Genomic DNA, 22010 nt, shown 5'->3' on the forward strand with positions numbered 1-22010 from the left:
AACTGCTGTTTTGCTTTGGGGGTAGGGGGAAGCTGCCTCTAAAACTAAGAGATTTTCCTAGTTCAGAAGGGATTAATATTTTAAAAGTGTTTTCTGTCTCATCAATGCTATAGCACGTATCTATGGATAACAGAGAGGAGAAAGGAGGCAATTTCACGACTAACTGAAGCTTCACATAGCAGGCTGCATCGCATTTTAAAGTCTTTTCACAGAAAGAGAGGAAGAGGACTGAAACACACATTAATAAAACCAGAGCCACCCCACTTCCACCAACGATGAACTGAAATATATTCTGAGCAAGGTGCACCTAGCACATTCAAAGCTACCTACAGACACATTAACTTTATTCTAGGGGAGGATATTATTAATTAGTGGAATCCCTGACATCCCTTTGGAAACATCCACACATTCCCAGCAGTCTATAAGCCAACAAGTGCCGGGAGAGGGAGGAGGGGGCAAAAAGAGAAGACCCCAAACGCACTGTGCCTCGGCATCTAACTTGGCCTGCGCGACGCGTCCTGCGTCCCACCGCAGGAACAGCTCAGCCTCCAGCAGCGCCTGAAGTGGCCCTCAGATCTGGCTGTTTAGGCATGACTGATCACACTTTCAGGCTGGTGGGGTTTTTGTTTTGGGCTTTTTCTTTGATTGTTTGAACGCCAGAATTACCCTCTTAGCAGCAGAGAAATTCAGTGCGTTATCTGTGGGAATTTAAATCGGGCTTTTCACCCCCTTGCACTGTAAGATTTTACATTTCCCCCCCCGCCAAGAATCATCGTCTGCCACTTACATCAGCTTCCTCTGACAAGCCACTGTTGAGCCTGGAGCCTCGGCAGTGTGTAGACCAGCTAAGTTTCGCAGCTCGTTAAGCCCTGAAGCAGCGTGCTACGGAAAAGAAGGTGTTTCAAAGGATAAAAAAATCTGGATTCACCACATACCCTGTCGCCATGATGGGCCAACAACAGTAAGCAAGAGAGCAACAGGCAGCATCCTCTTGTGGGACTGTCCAGAGAGATGTTTGCGGTGCAGATTCCTGAACTCACCTGGAAGAACTCGGGGAAGAGAAAGGAAGTCTCAAGAAGTCTTGTGTGCAGGAGAAAAAAGTAATCTAAAAACCCAAATGAGTTAGTCTTGTACTCTTACTGTACCTGTAGGGATACAAACAGTGAGTAGAAGCCTTCCAGACATTATCACTGATGTCAAGAAATACACAAGCACATCAGGTGTTAACATTTACTTTTATTTATAAAAAATTGTAGACCGTATTAAATACAAACATTTGGAAAAAGCAATCAAGGCTTCGCCAAGATGCCCAGGAAGAGGAAGACAGAGAATCAAGAAGCTTACCAGGTTTAGAGTTTTTAAACGAGCTGAAGTAATTACTATAATTTTTCACTGACTTCTTTATAGGCAGTGGCCATTATAGCAACCAAGGTTATTACTGTCCTTTTTTAAAAACAGAGATATGACCTGCCATATCTTCCCACTCAGCCACAAAGTGTAAGGAAGCAACTCTTTCCAGGTTAAAAATCAGGGTGATAAATACTAATGCATTTACCCATTTACCTACATTGTGTAACACGAAACATTTGCTTATAATCACATGTGGATATCAAGTTTACTCAAAAAAACCCCGATTATACATTTCAAATCTGGAGATCCAGTAAGGTGTTATAAACTTTATACGTTTTCCAGTGAACATCAAAATGAGAGCAACGTTTTGAAGTACAAAACCAAACTAACTGAACGCACTGCCTACACTATAAAGGCCAGCGACTACGAGGAGCACTGGGATCTAGTCACGTTCCAGACAGCTGGGAAGTCCTACGAGCCGCCACTGAAAGGCTGGCTGGAAGACAAATCGTGTCGCCTTCTCAGCCTGCGTTGGCTCCTCTCCCTTTCTAGAAGGCCGAAGGTGAGAACTGTAGCTACTCGCTTCTGCACCTTGTGGTAACAAAGGAGTAAATGCTACCATTTTACTCCCTACGCGGGCAAACCAAATTCAAGTTTTCTTAGACTGCTTGTTGCTCTTTTACCACTCTTAAATGTGGCATGCAGTACATACAGCCCACTAAAAAAGATGTAACAGCAAGAAAACACATCTTCTGTCTTTGTAAAAGAGAGAAGCACTTCCACTCGCTGACATACGGCACACCCCGCACCTTCCCCCCTCCCCGCCTTCTCGCTGTACCCTGTATCTGCTTTCCAGTGGCAGCATAATGCACACTGATGTGGCTATATGGCCCTAAAGCCAAATTCAGAGCTAAAAAAAAATGCTGTTTCTGGGACTTGACTCTTTGGGCATAACCAAAGTATTAAAAAAGAAATCCAGTACAGAATAATCTCGGACGCACCAACGTTAACAGGCGTCTCCCGTTCTGCATTTGTCAGAACAAGGAGCTGCCAACTCGCCTGCGCTCCCAGGGTTAGTGCCGCAAGGACCAGCGTGCCAGGAACGTTCTGGAGTCCGTACAGCTGGCCGTGGCTACCAGCCAGAGCCCGGGCAGAACGGCTCTGGCACAGCCACCCTTCGCAGAGGGGCTGGAGCAGCACTTCATACCCCATTTACGAGCAGAGCGCTGCACAAACGGACCAGCTCCTGAACACGTCTCAGACCCTGAACCGAGGAAAGCGTTCTCCTGTTTCCACGTCCGCTCTCAGAGGGGGCTGCCACCGCGGGCACCGCTGTGCTGGAGCTCCAGAACAGCCAGTTACTGGCAGATCAACATCTCTGAGAAGAGCCAAATACTTCTGTTCGCAGGCAAACACGGGGCAGTTGCTGGATATCCCAAATAGGTAGTGGTTCATTTGGCTAAAAGCCTGAAAAAAAAAAAGTAAATTCCAGCACTTTTCCCAAAGCCAACAGCAACCCCTTAGTGCAACAGAGCACAGCTCTCCTGCCCTCGCTGTGCTCAGCACACCCAAAGCACTCGGTGCAACGAGAGCCCTGATGCAGGCTCGGACTCTGATGAAACAGGCCGGTTCCACCCCGTTCCCTTTTTGGCAATCACTGATAGGCAAGATCCATATTTCACAAGCCATAACATACATTTTTGAAGATGTTTAACAACAGGTCTTTAACAGCCAGAGCTTACTTGACCCCAAAAGCCTTGCTCAAATGAAGGGTTTGGCGTTGTTTTTCTATCCTGGCCATTTGGGAGGTATTTTTTTTATTTTATGGAATTTTAAAGAGAAATAGGCCTTCCATCCTCCAAGTCAAAGACAAGAAATCCTGATCTTGGCATCAGTGCCACCCACCATTACACCACCGGACCTCAATATGCTGCCCAGCATCCCTGGTGACATATCTGAAGTTATGCTCTTAGAAACAGACTACACTTGAGTCAGGCAATGGCTCCGTTCCAGGAACACACAAGGTTACCAAAAGCAGAGTATGGCCCCTCGATTTAACCTAGTTTAAAATAGATTTTACAAATGCATCCTACAAATCTAATCACAGCAAAATATATAGTGGTCTTAAAATGGCAGAAAGTTGAATTCAGACAACTCAATTTTTCAAACCAGTGACAAATACGGGTTGTTTTAAAAGAAAACAACAAACTTCTCAAATACAGACATCGGTGAGATAAACATGCACACGCATGCCCTTGCACGCACACACACTTACTTCACTCAGTGTCAGATTAAGATCACACAAGGCAATTTTCAAGGTTGCATTCACAACCACCATGACAAGAACAGCATTTTTGAGGTAGCTGAAGTCGAAGAGCAAACCACAGCACAAGCAAAGAAACGGGCGCTCGCACTCGCGCCGAGCCCGCTCTTGGGAGACGTCATGGTGTGCGCCGGGGCGTGTGTTGAAGAGGCACGTGTTCCACGGGGCATGAAGCCCAGCGGCACCGGAGACCTGAAAAACCCCTCTCCAGAGAAGCTTTTGTTGGGAGACCTGATGCACAATCGGGGGACCACGGCTTAAACCACTGCACATCAGCTGAGCTGCAGCAACAGTCGCGGTGCTCTCGCTCTGCGGCAGTTCTACCGACGGCTCCGTCTCACGTGCACTGGAGCAAGCACAACGGTGGCGGGTGGAGATGTGATTACTCAGAGCTGTCTGCCCCACTTCTCTCCTAGATGCTACTGTTGGTTGGAAGGTACGTGCACCCGTATCTCACCTGCTCCAGTTCGCAGCCTAGCATTCGAGTTCAGGCCCACCTCCACGGTGCTGCTTGCCAACGGACTGTGAACAGGAGCAGCAGAGACGCAGACCTGAGTTCCCTTCTTCAGATGCAGTAACACCTTTGCCACACTAATAGCGCAGAGATGTCAAACTGCCACAGCTTGAATCACCAGACTTCACCTCTCGGAGCCCTTTGCCAGCCTTCGACAGAAGGGGTTGAGCTAACCTCACAGCAAATGCCAGGCAGTGTGGGCATCAGGGGATCCTGGCTGTGGCTGGCTGACCAACTGGCTCAGCCACAGCAACTGGATCACGTCTCTGGGCACACAGAGAGCTTGACCCTGCCCAAATTGTAAAACTGTGTCAAACACACTCATACACACACACATAATGTAGTATTTTCATCAAGAAGCTTTCTACAAATCAACTGTTTGCATGACTACTGCTGAGAGTCTTCAAGATGGGATGGAAATTATGGCAAGATGTTTTTCAAAGGTAGAAAAAAAAAATCAGCCTCCTACAATTAGGTCTCTGTTGTGTAGTTGCTGTATGAGAGGGATGGCACAGACGAGAAGTTGTTATTCCACTGTCTTCCCCCAGTGTTCTGCTGCAATTCTGCCTGCTCTTTGTATTTGCTCAGAAGATTTTTGGCTTCTTGGAGATCCTGAGAAGAGTTTTCCCCATATTCTTCTTTCAGCCACTGCCTGAACTGCAGAAATTGAACATACAGATACAACACGGTGAAACATGAGATTAACACAGAAGTAATACTCCCTCCTGCCCTACAGAATTTCAAGAGCCTTTAAGAACACAAGCAGTTTAAAGAAAAGCACTCCAAATATCGCATGTCCTTCCACACCAGCACAGAACCCACAGGCGCACACATTTGAAATCACCGAGATCCCTGACGTCCCCTACTTGCCTAACAGCTTGGCCGACTGGAGTAATACAGAGCAAGGACATCCTGGACTTCTAAGCACCCTCCTCCTCCTGGTGCATATACAATGAGGTGAATAAGCGTAGAAGCCAACTTGCCCAAGTCACAACAGGCTGCAAGAAGGCTGAAGATCAGAAAGTGAACCACTCATATGGGTTTTTCACCCTGAGCCCACAAACACTACAGTACTGCCTACAGTAAACTATCTACAGTAGTAAAAACTGTACTGTAGATAGCAGGAAAGGTATCTTCTACAAAGACCAGAAGCTTTAAAAGCTATGGAATAGGACCCTATATGTTACCAACACGAATGACTGAATATGGTACCTGGCAACAGATGTACTGGGTCCAGCTCTGCATCGCAGTATGAGAGCAGCCAGAAGTAAATGCTCCAGAAAGAATCAGGCAGTGGCAGGGCAATAATGCTGGGACCTTTTCCCCGCTCATTTCCTCAGCTTCCAGCAATTGCCAGCTCAGGTACTTTCAGAGGCTGAGGCAGTATCTTTGTGTTTGACAGCAACAAATGAATTTTTCTGCCATGAGGTCACTCTCTGAATCCACACATTTTTACCACAAGATATCTGAATGCCAACAAGCTCCATCATAAGCGCCTATCGTATAAAACCCCCTCCTTGTCCTTGGTCCAGACCTGCCCAGTGATAGCTCCGTCTCACATCACAGGGAAGAGTGGAAATCACACTTGTTCACTTTATCTATTCTGCTCAACTTTATAGACCTCGATCACATCTTTCTCTGTCACTTCTTTGCCAGTTGAAGAATTTGAGTCCTGACATCCTTGTTGCTCTTTTCTGCAGAAGAAGCAAGTAGACGCAGACTCCAGCTGCTCCGTCCCAGTGGGGTTGATATTCCTATGATCATTTTCAAGTCTCAACTTTCATGGCTTTTTTCTGGATAGCTTTATCCTTCAGACCATTTATTAGAACGTTGGGATACAAGACCTCAACGTAGTTACTCCCCCCCATTCCTAAAAGATCGTAAGGTCCTGAGTCAGATCTGCAGCCTCAGGCTACCGTGCAGAAGTCTGGAATTGGTGCAGAGCACGCTGTGACCCTAGTGACTAAACCCCTCCCTGTAAGACGCAGCTCTAAGGGACCCCGTTCCAGAAACCCCACAGGATACCACCCTATATTGGCACAGCCAAACACCCATGCTGCTGAAATCAGAAAAAAGTTCACACCCTTGGCAGATGGCATTATTCCACTGAAACCAGGTGTGTAAACAGACACCTGCTAAGGATGTGGTTGCTGGTAAGAGACAGTAGGAAACTACAGCCCAGTCAGTGACTACAGGTGGGCATTTCTTTTTGCAACCTACTGCCTCCCCCTCAGTGAAAAAGGGCAGAATGCACCGTCCATGGTGGATGAAAAAAGAGAGACGTTACTGTCTTTATCAGGCTATTTGCATATAGCCTTAATTGTCATTGCTGTTAGCCCAGACCAATTAGAGTAGAAATGACTGTAAGAGAGGAAGGAGACAAGTCTGGAAAGTCCCCTTCTGACTTTTGTCTCTTAAAAATCAGTTACTCTACCATTTACACCAGTTCCAAACGATCCAGGAAACATTCAGTTAAATATTAAAAAAACGCAAATATTTACAGTTGCAAACTGCACCATGCAAAACAAATGGTAATTTCTAAACTCTGAGCTTTCTGCAGCAGAATGACAGGGATGGAATAAAAAACCCAACATCCTTTGCCTCATATATTTTGCTTTCTGATTTTGGTTTGCCTCTGTTGTTGTTGTGATTTTTAATCAGCAGAAGAGGCACAGAAGCCCAGAGAACAGCAACCTGCTGAGCAATGGAAAAAGGAGGGGACGGCCAGAGGAGGTTGTTAACATAAGTGGAAGTCACCCATCACCCACGGGGAGCCGGTCTTTTGCGTGGGATGGTTCTTTTTAGGGGTAAGAAACTAATTTTTGCTTTATGAAAACCACTCTGCAGTCTTACTGTTCCAATTCTCCTCGTCCTACAAAGCCTTCAAAGGCTAAGAAGAAAAAAATGGTCAGATTTGAGACTGTTCTGCACATCAGAAAATCTATTAAGTCTAAGCCACAGAAGGCGGGGAGAACACGACACATAAGTCATAATGAGAACCTAGTTCAACTCCTGGATAGCAAAGACTTCTGATTTCTTTTCCTGCTTACTATTCCAAATGAACGTGTTGGGGGGAAGCCCACTACTTTTGTGCAGCTGGTACTTATAGGTTGGTCCTTTCTGCTGCATTCTGAGCAACTCACTCGTTAGTTCTGGCCCCTCTAAAGGCATCAGTCTTGTCTTGTGTCTTAGCACGCATGAAGCGATCACTGGGTTGAGAGCACAGCTGGGCAGGAGGTGTTCAGATGTCGTGCTTCGTCTCTTCTCCCATCCAGCACTCCCTGATACCTTCAGTTCTACCCACACCTTCCCAGTGGAGCAGGCTTGGCCAAGAAGCCACTCCCTCCGAGTAAAAACAGGGAGTCAGATAAACCACCCAGGCCACAAAATGATGAGAAGCAGCCCACGATCTGACCTGGGGTTGTGTTTTGCAGCTCATTTACCTGATCGACATCATGTTTTTCAAAGTCCTGTAGCTGCCTCTGGAAGCCCATGTTAGGATTGGCACAGGATCTGGCTGCACGGACGACAGACAGCGCATCTTCCCAGCCAAAGTCTGTGATGGTCATGATGTAGGCAACCACCAACGTTACACTCCGGGAGACACCTGCAAGGCTGCACGAGAAAGGAGGTGCAACAAATTGAAGTGGTGCTGTACTTCATCCATCACAGTTAAAAGCATCACTTCGCACCATCGCAGCAGACTGCTATGTTGCTTGCCACGAGGAAGAAATATTACAGTATTTGAGTTAAAGGGGTTTGGTGCTGCTTTTTTAAATGTATCAGAACAAATCTATGACAAGATCAAGAAAGTGGGTTCTGAGTGGTAATTCATATGAGACTGGGAAGGAAGAAATAAGTTTCAAGTCCTCACAAAAGCAGGGGACAATGCACATGTTCCAAGTTAGACTTGATTTTTAATAAGCTAGAAATAAGTCGCCCACTTTCTTCTGCTTATATTGATCAGAGCAGTGAACGAAGACCATTCCCTCTCCCCCACAAATAAAGGCTTCGACTTCATGGGGCCGAAATGAACTTTAACTGAACCGTTACAGTACGTATGTCTGGCTGCTCGAGTTGTTCTCCTCTTTCTGGCATCCCTGCACTGTGCAACTTCAACTCTCAGGACTTCAGTTTCCCCACGTGAAACACTGGGATAAAGTAAGAATCATTCACTGTTACTGCTTTGACAGCACTAGACAAAAAACTCCCAACTATTACTACTGTGTGTATAAAGAATGTGTCTGAGTTACATTTGTACCAGGCTCTTTCACTTGGCATTTCAAGAACATTTTATGCTTTTGAAATGCTTCACAAATTTAAATACGCATTTTAAAAATCTGTCAGAATTCTGACTCATTATACTTGTTTTACATACATGGAGACTGACCAAATGACTCCTGCACAGCCCTACCATGAGCTGAGGATTTACGCTCACGGCCTGTGTACAAGTCCAGTGTGTAAATCATGAGATGACTCTGATTCCAGATATAGACTCAGATGTGCCACTTGGACATACAGCTCAAAGACTACAACCAATAGCAGAAAGCAAGAAAAAACCCAGGGTGGGATTTCCTTTGCTGTTTTCTACAGTCCCAGGAGCATCTCTCCAATCAGAGACTTGCTATTAACAAATGCAACATTTGAATGCTTCAGCAGTTTAAAGAAAAAAGAGGAAAAAAAAAACCAATTTCTGTTCAGAGGAAAATTTTTTTAACAACTGTGAAGTCACCAAAATAGCTGTTATAGAAACTGATCAAATTACCAGGATTATGGAAATCATCTTCAGAAATACAGTGATTAAAATAATGGGAAATAAATAATATGTCTCTAGTCAATACATCTCCAGCCAAGTCAATCCTACAAAAAAGTCTGATAAGAAGAGAAGCTCAACAAGAATTTCTTGGGCTCCTTTCATCTCCAGGCAGCTGCCCACCCCAGCGACTCAAAAGTCCTAGCATGAGGCTTTAACAGTATTTGTGAAACTTCTGGGGGTCTTCAAAATAAAGGGGGCGTTTTCAAGAGGATTTTGCAATAAACTGGATATGAACACACTTATCATTAAAATTACGAACATCCAAATCAAGGCAGAGAAACCCTTCAGAATATTTTTTTAGCAAGTGGTAATACCTACCAATGAACCAGGCAGCCTTCACCTGTAAGCCGGCACTCGTGGATAAATTTGATGCTCTCTCTGAAATGCCTTGCCCTGAAAACAGAAGGGGAATAAAGAAAGTGCTCTATTTAGTAAAATCACTACTTAGAAAGAGAGAAATGCATCTGAAAGCTCACTTAATGGTGTTTCTAGAATTTAGAACTGAATACAGGTCTTGCAAGGTAAAAGTTAGCGTCTGCCAATGAAACTCAGAACTCACTGGCACAGTCTTCTCCACTCAACCTGAAGAAGAAACTGGTATCTTCAGCACTACAGCGTGACAAACATTAACAAAGGCTTTATTCTCATGACTGTCAAGTCCGTATTTCAGTTTGTGTTTTCTCCTCTTTAAACTAGCAACTTGGCCTCACGTGTCCGTGCGTGTGCGAGGATGCCAGCTGAAACTCCGCAGGGCTACGCGAGCAGCTCCCAAGGTGCACGGCCTCTCACCAAGAGCCATCCGCTACCCACACGCTTCACTTGGACTTCACCTCCTCCTTCAGACCAAGTACTAGGACACATCTAAACGTTATGACTTTCTTTGCAACATGATACCTCTCCCTTTTGTCCCTGCTATGAAAAAATTCTCAGCTCAAGGCCTGGCTGCCTCGGCTCCTTCCAGCCTCCTCCCCTCGGCTGCGGCACCCCTTCTGCCTGCCCTCATTCAGCGTCTCAGCCAGCCCCTGCCTACAGCCTAACTCTTCAAAGCAGTGGGGGAGAGAATGTGGAGCAGATAAAGACTCCCTTTTCAAACCCTAAGGTCTGCATTCTCAATATCCTTTACACAGGCCTCTTCACGTGAAGTGGGGCAAGTCTGAAGGAACGTCACTGGGCAGCTATCTCCATAACCCTGCAGCATCACCTCTTTGCATCCCAGCCCCAAGTTGCTCAGCCCACCTCTGCCTTTCAGACTGCAAAGCCTTCGGAGGAGCCCGCAGTTTATTGCATGTGTGAGCAGCACCTCTTCGTTCAACAGAGCTGGAGCTCGCTGTGGCCCTTGGGTGCTCTTGCAATTTAAGCTCGCAGGCAGTAGCAATGCTTGCAACAGGGGCACAAAGGAAAGAGCTGCTTAAGAGGCAGTCAACAGCAGGCTTATTCACAGAGTCACAGCATGGTCGGGACCTCTGTGGGTCACCCAGCCCAACCCCCTGCCCAAGCAGGGTCATCTACAGCAGGCAAAGACAACCTGAAAGCACCCTGCGCTCAACACCCATGAAACACAACGTCCTGTATTCAAGATGTTTCCCCTCTCAGGGTGAATATTATACCACAAGGGTAAAGAAGAAAAAACCTCAGCCCAGCACCAGAAGCCACACAAAAATCAGGAATACCCACATCAAAGGAAGCTTCCCTTCCTGCCCAGCAGTGCAGCTGCTGATACTATAAACACTCCAGACCTGGAGGAGGACAACAGTGATGCAACAGAGTGGCAGTGCCTGTGGAACTTACAAAGGCAATGATGTCTAGGCTGAAACATCCAAAAAGAGGGACCCCAAAGCCCAGGACTCCCTCTCCGAGGCAGTCTCGCATCACTGGATACAACGTGGAGAAACACAGCTGGAGACGACTGTAGTGACATATCTGGAAAACCTCAAGGCACGATGCAATCCCAAGCTTTAGGATGGCGCATCAACTCAGGATTTTATGTTTCTCAAGAAACTGATTAAGTATGTGGGGTGAGTGAAGAAGAGGGACAAAGCCTTGTGAAGGCATTTCTACTCAGACTGCCACTCCAGAACATTTTCGCTGCCTGACTTCTAACAAATCATGGTGCTTCGGTCCGCCTGGGGGGCACGAGCAGCTCCACATAAATGAACTCAGAGGACAAATGAGAAGCTGGGCTGTGTATGCAAGAGACGTTGCCATTGCACAGTGAAGGAGCCCTTATCTGAGACTGAACGGATTCAGTCAGATGAAACTTGGTTAGGGCTGGATCAACAACATCCCAACCTTCTCATACACCCATCTCTTCTCTTTCTCTCTAGAAAATCTGGCCAACAGTGCAGCTCCAAGCACCAGTGAATTCAGTTCAGTGGTCTAGCACGAGTTTTGGTTAAACACTTCAATGCTTTGGTTTGAAAAATATCTGCAAATGAACATAACACCTTTGCAAGGCACTAAATATAGCTAGCAGTGAACTCCATTCACTCAGTTTTATTCGCTCTTCCTTGTTGCTGACACTCAGTCTGCTGACACACCATGAAGTGTAAGCATTTACAGGCATTCATGAAAATCGGAAGAGAAATAGCCAAGCTTAGAATTAGGGCTGCTTTGTAGAACCATGGCCCCTCCTCACCCTGAGTCAGAGAAAAGGAGAAATGTATTCCTCCACAACCCTATGGTATGGAGCTCTCTGCTGGCTCCAGCAGACACAGTTGTCTAAACTAACTTTCAAAGTTATGGTACAAACCATATTTACATGAAAACTAAGACTGAGGACCAGCCAGCTATGTGGAAAGTGCCACAGACACAAAGAAGAATGGCAGGTCTTACACTAACCACAGCACAGTTGATTATCATCTGTAACAGGAAAGCACTTGACAAATGCGTTGATTTGCAGCCTATTTGTTGGACTGAGCAGTTACTTCAAGACAATTTATTACATGATATCTGGCTTTTACATCTCCCAGGTTAAAGCTGGGTCTTGAACTGTATCATCTTCACAGTGGGAAAACACCACAGGAAGAACCAGTACAGTGCCCCTACCAGCATGTTGTAAAAGTTACCTAAACTTACGCGTGAGCAAAGTGGATAATCCAAAACTAGGCTGAGGGCAGAGTTATAACACCAAATCTACACATTCATTTGTTGCTAGCTGGACTTCTACAAATATTCTAAAGGTTAAAAAGAAAGCATCCAAAACAGATAGGAAGAAGCATCTTGATCTTTCTTTCCTTTGGCAATGTAAATGCAACAAATATCCACCTAAATTTATTTTCTTAATAGGTTATCTGGCTTCTGTATTATCACCACAAACAGCCTGACCGTCGAAGGTTAGCTCCTTAGAAACATGGAGCCCACAACAATTAGCTGGAACAGGACAGGAAGGGAAGATTTTCTTTCTATAGAAGTAACTTTTTAGTAATAGGTTCTACAGGAGATGACATTCCTAGAGAAGTTAATAGCCCAAGGTAAAATTTGAGAACTCACAGTCCAGAAAAAACACTCATTTAACATCTAAGAAGCACCTCGAGTCTCAAAAGCAACTGCCTGATTCTCATGCTCAGTAGGGGCAGAGCGTGGAAGTCGGAGCAAGCTTCTGAGCCACCTTAACGAACACCCACACGCTAACAGGGGAACGCCGGCCGTATTTCCCTGGCATTCACTCCTCCGAGGCTGGGAGCTCCGCTAGGCAAGCTCACTAGGAGCAAATGTGCATTACACACATCAGAAAACAGAAGTTTCCCTCACAAAAAAACGGAGCTGAAGTGAATTAAGAGCTCACAGTCCCAAAATTCAGTGGGTAAAGGCTTTCAGTTGGACCCTACCAATCTGCCCAGACACCAGGACGCTGTCACAGCATGTCACCCCCCCCGACACCACCAGAATCCCTGTTCTGAAAGCAGAGGGTAGACAGGCAAAGGTGCTGCAGAGGGACCCGTTCCCTTTCCTGCTGCCCAGCTGCCCCTCGGTCTGCAGAGGCCACGGGCAGCACAGCTAACCGCTCCTAGCTACGGCTGCGCTCGATCCTCACAGCCCGCACAAAGGCAGCTTCCTCTTGCTCTCAGAGGACAGCGTGTGCAAAACAAGAAACACTGCTATTTGTGAGCATCACGATTTGATTTTGCATGAAGATCTGGACTGCATAAAGCAAAAAAGAAAAATCGGTTACTCATCAAGTTTTATTTTAAGTGATAAAATGTATCAGTATTAGAAATAATGACGTTTGCTTGCAACCACCTGATACCAAAGCAAGTATTTTAGATGCCCGCAGCGTGACAGAAACAATACTCATGCAAATGTTGTATCTTCTTACTGAAGCTCTCAGAGCTTTGGTGCTGCGCCAGACAGCTCAAGTGCTGGAGGTGGTTTTTCAGTGTAACTCCTCCATATTTAGCAGTGAGGGAGGGGCCGAACTGTACACTGATTAACATTCATCACAAATGCTGTCCTTTCTATTTCCATTCCCAACTGACCCAGATCTCTATTAACAAAGGAAGCAGATTTGCAAAACGTTTTCAGAAATGCTACACAGATCTCAGCACACCGACAAACAATTAATATGACAACATTTGAATGTTTCCCTCTAATCTCCTTTTTTTTTTCTTCCCAAAATCATTGTTAAAAAATCTATTTGTTTTTATTTATTTTAAGTATTAAGGTCACAAAAGTTGTCCATGACAAGGGCAGTTAGCTGTCTGCCTTCTCGTTACAGACCCATCTTGAAATTTAGGGGTTTGGGGTGGTTTTTGTTGTGGGTTGGGGGGGATGGGTTGTGTGTGTGGTGATTTTTTTTTTTCCCCCCCTTCCCCTAAAATCATGACAGAAATGCAGAATGAAAAGGCAAATCACCACACATGAAATGCCATGCTGGAATCTTTCTAGGGTACCAGAAACACATCTTCTAAAAATATCCCCCGAAAGCGTGAGCCGGAATATTGCTGTGATGCGAGAGAAAAGCAGCGCTGCGTTTCCTTCCGTACCCACCAGGCCTCTCTCAGCTACTTGTTCCTCTACAGAACGTGGTAGCAGGATGTGGCTGAAACCCCCCTCACCTCTCCCCAGCACAAACACTGAGCTGGAGAAGAAAGAGTTGGTCACCATCCAAGTTCTCTTGCAAAACGTGTTTTGATTTCTCTTCGGAATCAAGACTCGCTGTGCTCAAGGGTTCAAATCATTAAGCCCAAGGGCGAGTCAATCAGCGTTTCAGGAACGTTAGCAGAGATGAGACAGAGCGAGGCCGGGACACCCTGGTTTCAGTACACATATCCTCAAGGCAGGAGGCACCGCAGCGCAGAAACTCCCGCCGTGCCTACTACTAAGAGCAGCGGGGCCTTCTAAGGCAGGCTCAGGAATTCCAGAGCAGATAGTCGCAGGGGCAGTTTGCACACTGGGACATTATCTTGAAGGTCCCCTGTGAAGAATTTATTTCAACCCTCGAGGCAGCAGGCTTCAGCCCTCTTTCAAATATATTATTCTTGTTAGTGGCTGGAGATAGTGCTAACAAAAAAAGAACAGCCAAGCAAAAAGATTTACAAAAAAAATGGCTAGAATAAACTGGGGCTACATTAGGAGCAGGGTCATTAAGGAATTCCTCAAGTTTAAGACCACAAATGAAGAAGTGTTTACATACTGACCCTCCTACAAACCCTCACACACAAAAAGCAGGGTCTGAACGAAAGGGGAATAAAGTGTTCCTGTGTTTTCTTAACAGATTAAAACCCACATTTGTGTAATACTTGTGAGTGATCAGAATCAGGCCTTTCAGCTCACTGTAATACAGGCATCACCACACTGAGGGATTTCTGGGCTTTTGTGATTTATTTTTAAAGAACACTTACAAGTTCTGCGAGGGTGAGTCAGCAGCAGGAATGCACAGATACTTCAGTCCCTGTGTAAAGAAGCAAAAAGGGGTGAGAAGAAAATATCCAAGTTAAACATATTTATCTACCACTGCGCAAGTCCCGCTCTAGGCTGGTGCAGTTTTACTGAATTTGGGGAAGGCACAGCATGAAGAGATCGTCTCTCTGCAGCCAGATTTTAAAACACTGTTTTCACATCTGCTTTGTTGCCAAGATACCAGCACACAGCTTACTCATGCTTATCCCAAGGCCCACCAGCAAGCTTTTTAAAATAGAAGGATCTTTACTAAAAAGGTGTAAAGGTCTTTTTCAAAATCTCACTCTTCTTACATTTCTAGTAAAACTAAGTTGCATTTTCTCCTGCCCTTCCCCTTCTCTGAACAGATGCTACAACCTAAAATTGTCATAAGCAATTTCTTTTGATCCCATGCAATCGTTTTTCTTTACCTGGTTGATAAACCAAACAAAATGCATTTCAGATAAGAAATATGTTTGTGGCGTAGGTTTTGTTTTTATTTTTCGTAAACTTCAAGAAGGTCCACTGTAAAACTCATACTTTTCTTCCACAAAGTTAGCCCCACTTACTTAGTCAGCTACCATAATAAGTTACAAGATCAGTTAGGGAAGTTAGATAACCATTGCTGATGCATTAAAAATGTTACTGGGTATATTTAAAACAACACTATAATCATACACTACTGCTTTGCATTGCCAACGCTCGTTTTAACTGTCATTTTATTTTCAAAGCCTATTTTGCTCCTATAACTGTTAAGAAAAAGAACGCTTCTGAAAGCATATTTAGCTAACTTCTCAAATAGGACTTCCAAGAATATAACTTGTAGGTTGCAGCTCAGACACACAAAAACCAAATCATTCACTGGAAGTCTTTTGACTTCTTTCAGATGGAGAGTTATGAATTTTTCAGATACTTGTAAAGACAAGGATTCAGAGCAAAAGGTCCACCACAAAATGCACCTTAGTTTATCTTTCTGTAACAATGCAAACGCCTGTAAGAGTCCTGCACGTTCAACAACACACATGGAAAGTCACACATTTGTCTATCAGAGATCCTTTGCCAATGAGGTGGAACACAACATGCATCTACCAGGCATTTCATCTGACAGCTGGGGCGGGCGGGGAGGAATTTTGGGGAGTTTTCATTGCTCAACTGTGATAGCTACCTGAGGCAGCATCTTCTCCAACACCACCTTTGCTTTGCTAGCTCAGAAACCCCTCTTTAATTTCCCCGACACACACTTTGTTACTTCACTTGCCATCTTACACCAAAGAGCAATCCCTTTTATACAAGGTCCTGACCCCCGGCACCATGACACACCATCACCCTAATCCTCTGCAAGACGCATGAACCTCACCACTATGGCAGAAAGGATGCGGTGGGACCTCAAACCCATCTCTTCACCACCAGCCATTTTCTGAGCCCACCAGAACCCCTTCAGCCAGCATCTTCACAGCCACGCAGAGCTGAGAGCCCGCCCTGTCCCCTCCATGCTTTACCAGACTTCCTCGCTCTGACAGGCCGTCCCCAGCGTGCCACAGCCGGCGGAGAGTCGCTGCCGTCGGTGGCCTTCTGGTTTGGGGACGGCAGAGTCAGGGCGGCGAAGGCTCTGTCCTAAGCATGGAGATGGAGACGTGGCAGCGAGGAGGGAGAAGGCACCATCAGGACAACACCGAGCCAGTGACAGCATGTGGCATTTTGCGTGAGTGCTACGTGGCAAAATGCAGCTGAGGAGACAGAATGAGAACGAAGTCAGCTTGCAAACCAAAGCAGCTTGGTGCTGGAGGCAACGGCACCAACAAAACAGCCTCTCCTGCCTTGCACCAGGAGAAGGGATGCCTCAAGTGGGACACCAGGACGGCTCCGCAGCCATAAGCTGATCCACGCCGGCTTGCGCAGATACGCTCATTGAGAAAGACGACGTGGCAGTAATACACACATTGATAGGCTGCTGAGCCAAGGATGGCAATTATATTGTGACAGATTAATTACGATAATAAGCATCTTGTATGACGCATCCGAGTGGCTTATCTCGGACACCAGTATCACTTCAAGTGAGTCACTCCAGTAGCAGGAGGCCCTGTGACCTGAAAGTAAATTTACACGCTATTCTTTCCCCCGCACCTCTAGACAACTCCATGCCCTAACTCTGCACCACCAGGGGAAAAAAAAGGGAGAAGACTGCAGGCAGGAGATGGGTCGGCTCCGGAGCGCACCGTATGCCAGCAGGTTCGCTCCTCCAGCACGCACTGACGCAAGCTGTCCCACGGATTTCACGGGCTGTGGCACATGCTGAGGGCTCTTCACAGGCTGAGTGCAGAGGGGCTTTCAGATCGTGTTCACTTTAAAAGCAGAAGTAGCACCAGCACCAGTTTAAGACCCACAATGTTCTTTTTTTGTCATGGCTGGCTTGTTCCCGCTACCGCAAGCGAGCATGAAACTGGCCTGAGAGACCGCACATGGTACCGAGTGGCTCATCCAGAGCCCGATCCTGGAGGTCTTCAGCGCTCACAGCCTCCAGTGAAGCCCACAGCACTCTTTTCACTACCGTGCTTGCAAATGCTCAGCATCAGCCTGTTGGCCTCGTTCATACAGCTTCTCAGACAGGAGATGGTTAAAGTTACTGGAATTCGGTATTTTGACCGATGCATGTCACTTGTACGGTGTTTTTGGAAGGCTGTGGTGATGGACTCCTCCCTGGGAGGAAATAATCACACACTCAACTCAGAAATAGTCAGAGGTGGGATTTCAGAAGTACTGTACAGTGACCTAACCTGACTCCCACAAAAATCAACAGTGAAACTCTCAGTGACTTTGACCCAAACACAGTTTGGCCAGAGTTGGTAACTCCTCGGGATCCCACCCTACCGTCAAGTTTTGTTTCTCTTGGTTGAAATAACAATGATGATAATAGGATCAAATATCATTCATCAGAACTGGATACCTGAAATACAAAAATGACACAAGATTGTATGGGGCAGGTATTCATAAATGAGACTTCAAGGGATTTTCTGTGTAGATAGATACTCATCTGCTGAGTGCTGGAACCAACATTTCCTCACATATGCTGGATAGACACTGATAAAAACATATTGGCAATACTTAATTACTGAACCCTGCTGTCTGTGACTGTTTTTCAAAAAAAACTACCCAGGATCATAATATTATTTGTATATTTGTGCCCCAAGACACTGCTGTCCTTCCTGTGCACATACCCTGCAGATAATATCTAAGAACTGTCCCAAAGGGACCTCTCAAAGCAGAACAGTTTATGCCAACCGAACAATAAGTACCTACACCATTTCAGATGGGGTACTAGCACGCCAGAGAGACAGACATCACTCTCTTACTACCTAGCAGCTTGCTTGCCACTCTGAAACTGCAAAGCATAAGATGTAATAAGGCAACAGTCCCTACAACACTGACTAAAACAGAGCAAGCTGAAGCAAGAGTGTTGTAGGGGCAAGCAGGCCAGCTCCTAGCAAAAAAATTCAACAAGGTCCAAATCAGTATCTAGTTTGCAGTTCCATTAAACAAACTTGAATCTGGTTGCAAATGCAATAGCCAAAGTTGAACCAAAATTGCATATTAATAAAGATGGAAAAACAAAATACAAATTTGATGTCAACCTTATGGAAGTCAATTTTATTTATTTTTAAATTCACTCTGTTTTGCTCCCTAGGAATGACAATTCTCTCAAATTACTCCATGGAAGGACAGAACAACTCAAAACAGCTATTGCACCGCTTTCACCTACACACCTGCTGAATCAGGTGGCACAAAGTAGCTAACTCCTCCCAAAACATGGTCTTTGTTCAAAGCAAAGCCAAGAGCTTCCAATTACAAAAACTGATGAAGAGAGAAATATTGTTTTAAATCCTACATGAACTAGTACATCCACTTTATTTGTTGAATACTGCTTCTAATATATTGTTATTCAAACATTTCTTCAGCTGACAGCTGTTGAAGTCATGCCTTATCTCTCCACAGATCAATCCAGCCTTTCTAATTAAACATAAGTTATGTAAGTTCTCAGTTAATAAAACACTCCATACATACGGAATGTGTTCAAACCCAAGCTCCTAGGTCAATGAGATGCTGAGCACATCTTTCCTCTGCTCATCTCGATTCACTGCTACGTTCGACTTGTGATTTTTAAATCATTGCTCACTTTCCTTTCTCCATCAATGCCCTTCACCACCAAACGCCCTACCATCATCCCACATGCACGCTTCTCCAAACTTCTTATTGTTCACACCGTGATCCCAACTGATACCCGCATCAAATAAAAGCAGCGTTCCCATTTCTTTTGGTGTAGTTCACCTGTTAGGATTACCTCAAAAAAAATCAGTAAAATAAAATATAATATACTTTTCTGTTTTCTGTTTCAGCAGAGTAACCACCAAAACTAGATTTCTGTCTCTCTTAGGCCCTGAAACTAAATGCTACAGTTAAACCGATACAGTGAGAGCTAACAAAACTAGAGCAAGTATTCCGATTTCAAGATTGGCAAAGTTGAAACAAGCGAGAGTTAAGTAAAATTTCTAAAATTCACTGTTATTTGAGAAACAACGACAACACTCGCACAATTTCATCACAGATTCTAGAACTAAGTCAGTTCTGCTGCAGTGAATATTGAGGTATTGAAAAGAAAAAGGGTTAGGCGGGCACATCTATCTGCAGAGGTTTTGTAAACAGTTAATAAGGTATTCACGGAATTGCAGTCATTTTCAAGTTTCTAATGATTTTAGAGGTCGATCTGTTAAGATTGGAAACTGAAGAGTAATCTCACATTTGGAAAAGTCAGCAAGACTATAGAACAACACCTTCATAATATCATTAGCTTTTAAAAAAGATAATTAAATTTTTGTTACTAAACCCAGTATTTCATGAAGTGCTCGGCAAACCTAACGGTCCAGCTTCTTAAGGAACGCTCTGTTTCTATTCTACTCACCTATAATCTATTTTAAAAATGCCAGCTTCATTTTAACTAAACTTGTAAAAACTGGCATTTGGGTTTTTTTAGTAGGACATGCAGAATTTTGCAGTAGCAAAATGACACAGCTGTAAGTGCTACATGTCAGATAACGGGTCAACGACTGAGAATAGGCTCTCTAAAGAGCATGCACAAATTAAATCGCATAATTACAAGAATAATTTCGACTCCGAACAGGGTAAGGTGCAAAGAACAGCACGGTGAGATGAAGGCAGCAGTTATATGGGTGTAATGATCAAAGATGTTCTGAAGCCATTAAGAATGATGCTCAGTTTGATTACACCCTAAATCATACTAACATACAGTTTATCCGTGAAGGAAAACTGTCCAGTGATTTTTATATAAAACTGGGTTCTCTAGCAAAACAGCATGCATGAGAGTAAGAGAAACGACTGACAATGCTACTCATTACTTCATGTTCAGTGGGGTTTCCAAGTAACATCTTTTACAGATGTTCTTCAGAACATTGTCCCCACCACTGCTGTTTATACAACATTTCTGAGGTTCTAGTAGCACTGGAAATCTGAATCTAGAACTTCAGACGTTAAAAGGCAAGGAGAGGGGGAAAGAACCTCAAATTACAAAATTTCTGTTCTCCAAGGGCAGGGGCTGCAGCTAAGGGATTGTGGGGAAAAAAAAAAAAAAGAAGGTTAAAAAGAACAGGATTGTATTTTTGGCATTAAACCTCTTTATTTAAATTTATGTAAAGATACCATCAACGACTTCCAAGAAATTTTTTTTAAACCTAAACCCCTCAACTTAAATTTGTGAACCCAGATGCAAATAGCAAACCTCCAGCACCTGGCAAGTTCTTTCAGGTTAGTCAAAAACCATGTGTTAATTTGAGTCGTCACACCAACAGATGAGGGCAGGAGGACTTATTTTTGTTTAGGGGCATTTCAGCAAAAAAGCTAAAGTGGGAAACAGCCGGCACAAAGCTTCCTCAAGCCAAACCAACAAGAGCTTCTGAAGGGTTTTGTCCAGCAATGCACCGAACTGAACCCGCTAAACTGAAAACCGTTCAACCGTTTGTTTGGCCTTTCAGTTACTTTCTGTAGCAATCACCATTGGTGCCGATTTTATTAATGACTCAGAAAATACATTTGCATTCCAGCAAAAAACAACCACTAATTGACTTCACTGAACAACACACTCGGGTTTGGTTTTGAAAAATAGTATAAATGAAATTGAAATTACATGAAGAATATGAACAACAGAAAGCGGGATGCTCCTGCAATAAAACTTATACATCTGGTTTGTGTTATCTTTAATAATACAACAGTTTTTACGAGTCATGGGGGTTTTTTGCAACGCTTGTTCATGGTTTTCTTAGGAAGGAGTCTCTGACACTTCTGAAAAGTCCGTATCGTTAAGGCTGGAATGTGCCAACCACAACCATCAAGTGTCTGCTAAAGCCCTCCTTCCCCATCTCTCCTCTGTATCACCTTTCCAAATTTAAGAGGGAAATATCGAAGAGCTAGGGATTTTACTTTACTTGCACAGAGCTGCACATCTTATTTCTAATTCTAACCCTAAATTCCAGTTCTAACCCGTCTCCTCTGAAGGAATGCACAGTGGAAGAAAACACTAATGAGTTTATACCAAATGGTGGTTTCCCTCCTTTAGGACACACCAAGAATATTTACAGGACTGCATACTGCATGCAGAGGAAGGACTTTGTTAGTCTGCCTTGACCAGATGACGTAGTCGAGCCCCGAGGCATGTCAGGGCATACCCAACTCCTGAGCACTACCTACCACGCTGGGTCCCTGAACCCTGGAGGGGAACTCCGAGTACCGCAACAAACCAGTACATCCCACCGGCCTCTGTCCTTCAGGGAATGCTGGAACACGACGGCGACACCGCTGGAATATGCTCACGGTACAAACATGGATTCATGTGCTCTCCACATCATCTCCTCAGCGCAGAACGGGTCAGAGCATCTGCTCTGTTCTGCTCAACGCTCTATCCAAGCGATGAGAAACACCAGGCATTTACCGGCCTAAACACCCCCCGTGCAAACAGCTCCGCTCTGGGAGCTTCAAAGGGTCCCCATCCTCTCCTCCCTGCCGTGCTCCCCCCGACACCGCGTGCCGAGCAATCCAAACAGCAAACTCACTGCACACATCCCCAC

At 44.9% G+C, this 22010-nt stretch overlaps 1 protein-coding gene across 7 annotated transcripts in view; it reads right to left on the reverse strand.

Moving 5' to 3' along the window:
• Positions 1–1216: 1216 nt before the first annotated feature.
• The window catches only part of DUSP22 (dual specificity phosphatase 22), a 46639-nt gene continuing 25845 nt past the window's right edge, over positions 1217–22010 (reverse strand). For 5 of the 7 annotated variants that reach the window (XM_075417183.1, XM_075417187.1, XM_075417189.1 and 2 more), the window contains 4 exons: positions 14844–14893; positions 9322–9396; positions 7631–7802; positions 1217–2817 (listed from right to left, as the gene is read on the reverse strand). In XM_075417183.1, the coding sequence (XP_075273298.1) occupies positions 2608–2817; positions 7631–7802; positions 9322–9396; positions 14844–14893 (507 nt within the window). In that variant the 3' untranslated portion in view covers positions 1217–2607. Of the gene's footprint in view, positions 4845–7630; positions 7803–9321; positions 9397–14843; positions 14894–22010 lie in introns of all 7 variants that reach the window. The other 2 variants (XM_075417185.1, XM_075417184.1) reach the window with 2 other exon arrangements.

Source organism: Opisthocomus hoazin, chromosome 3 (genome assembly GCF_030867145.1).
Source record: "Opisthocomus hoazin isolate bOpiHoa1 chromosome 3, bOpiHoa1.hap1, whole genome shotgun sequence".
Taxonomy (NCBI): domain Eukaryota; kingdom Metazoa; phylum Chordata; class Aves; order Opisthocomiformes; family Opisthocomidae; genus Opisthocomus; species Opisthocomus hoazin.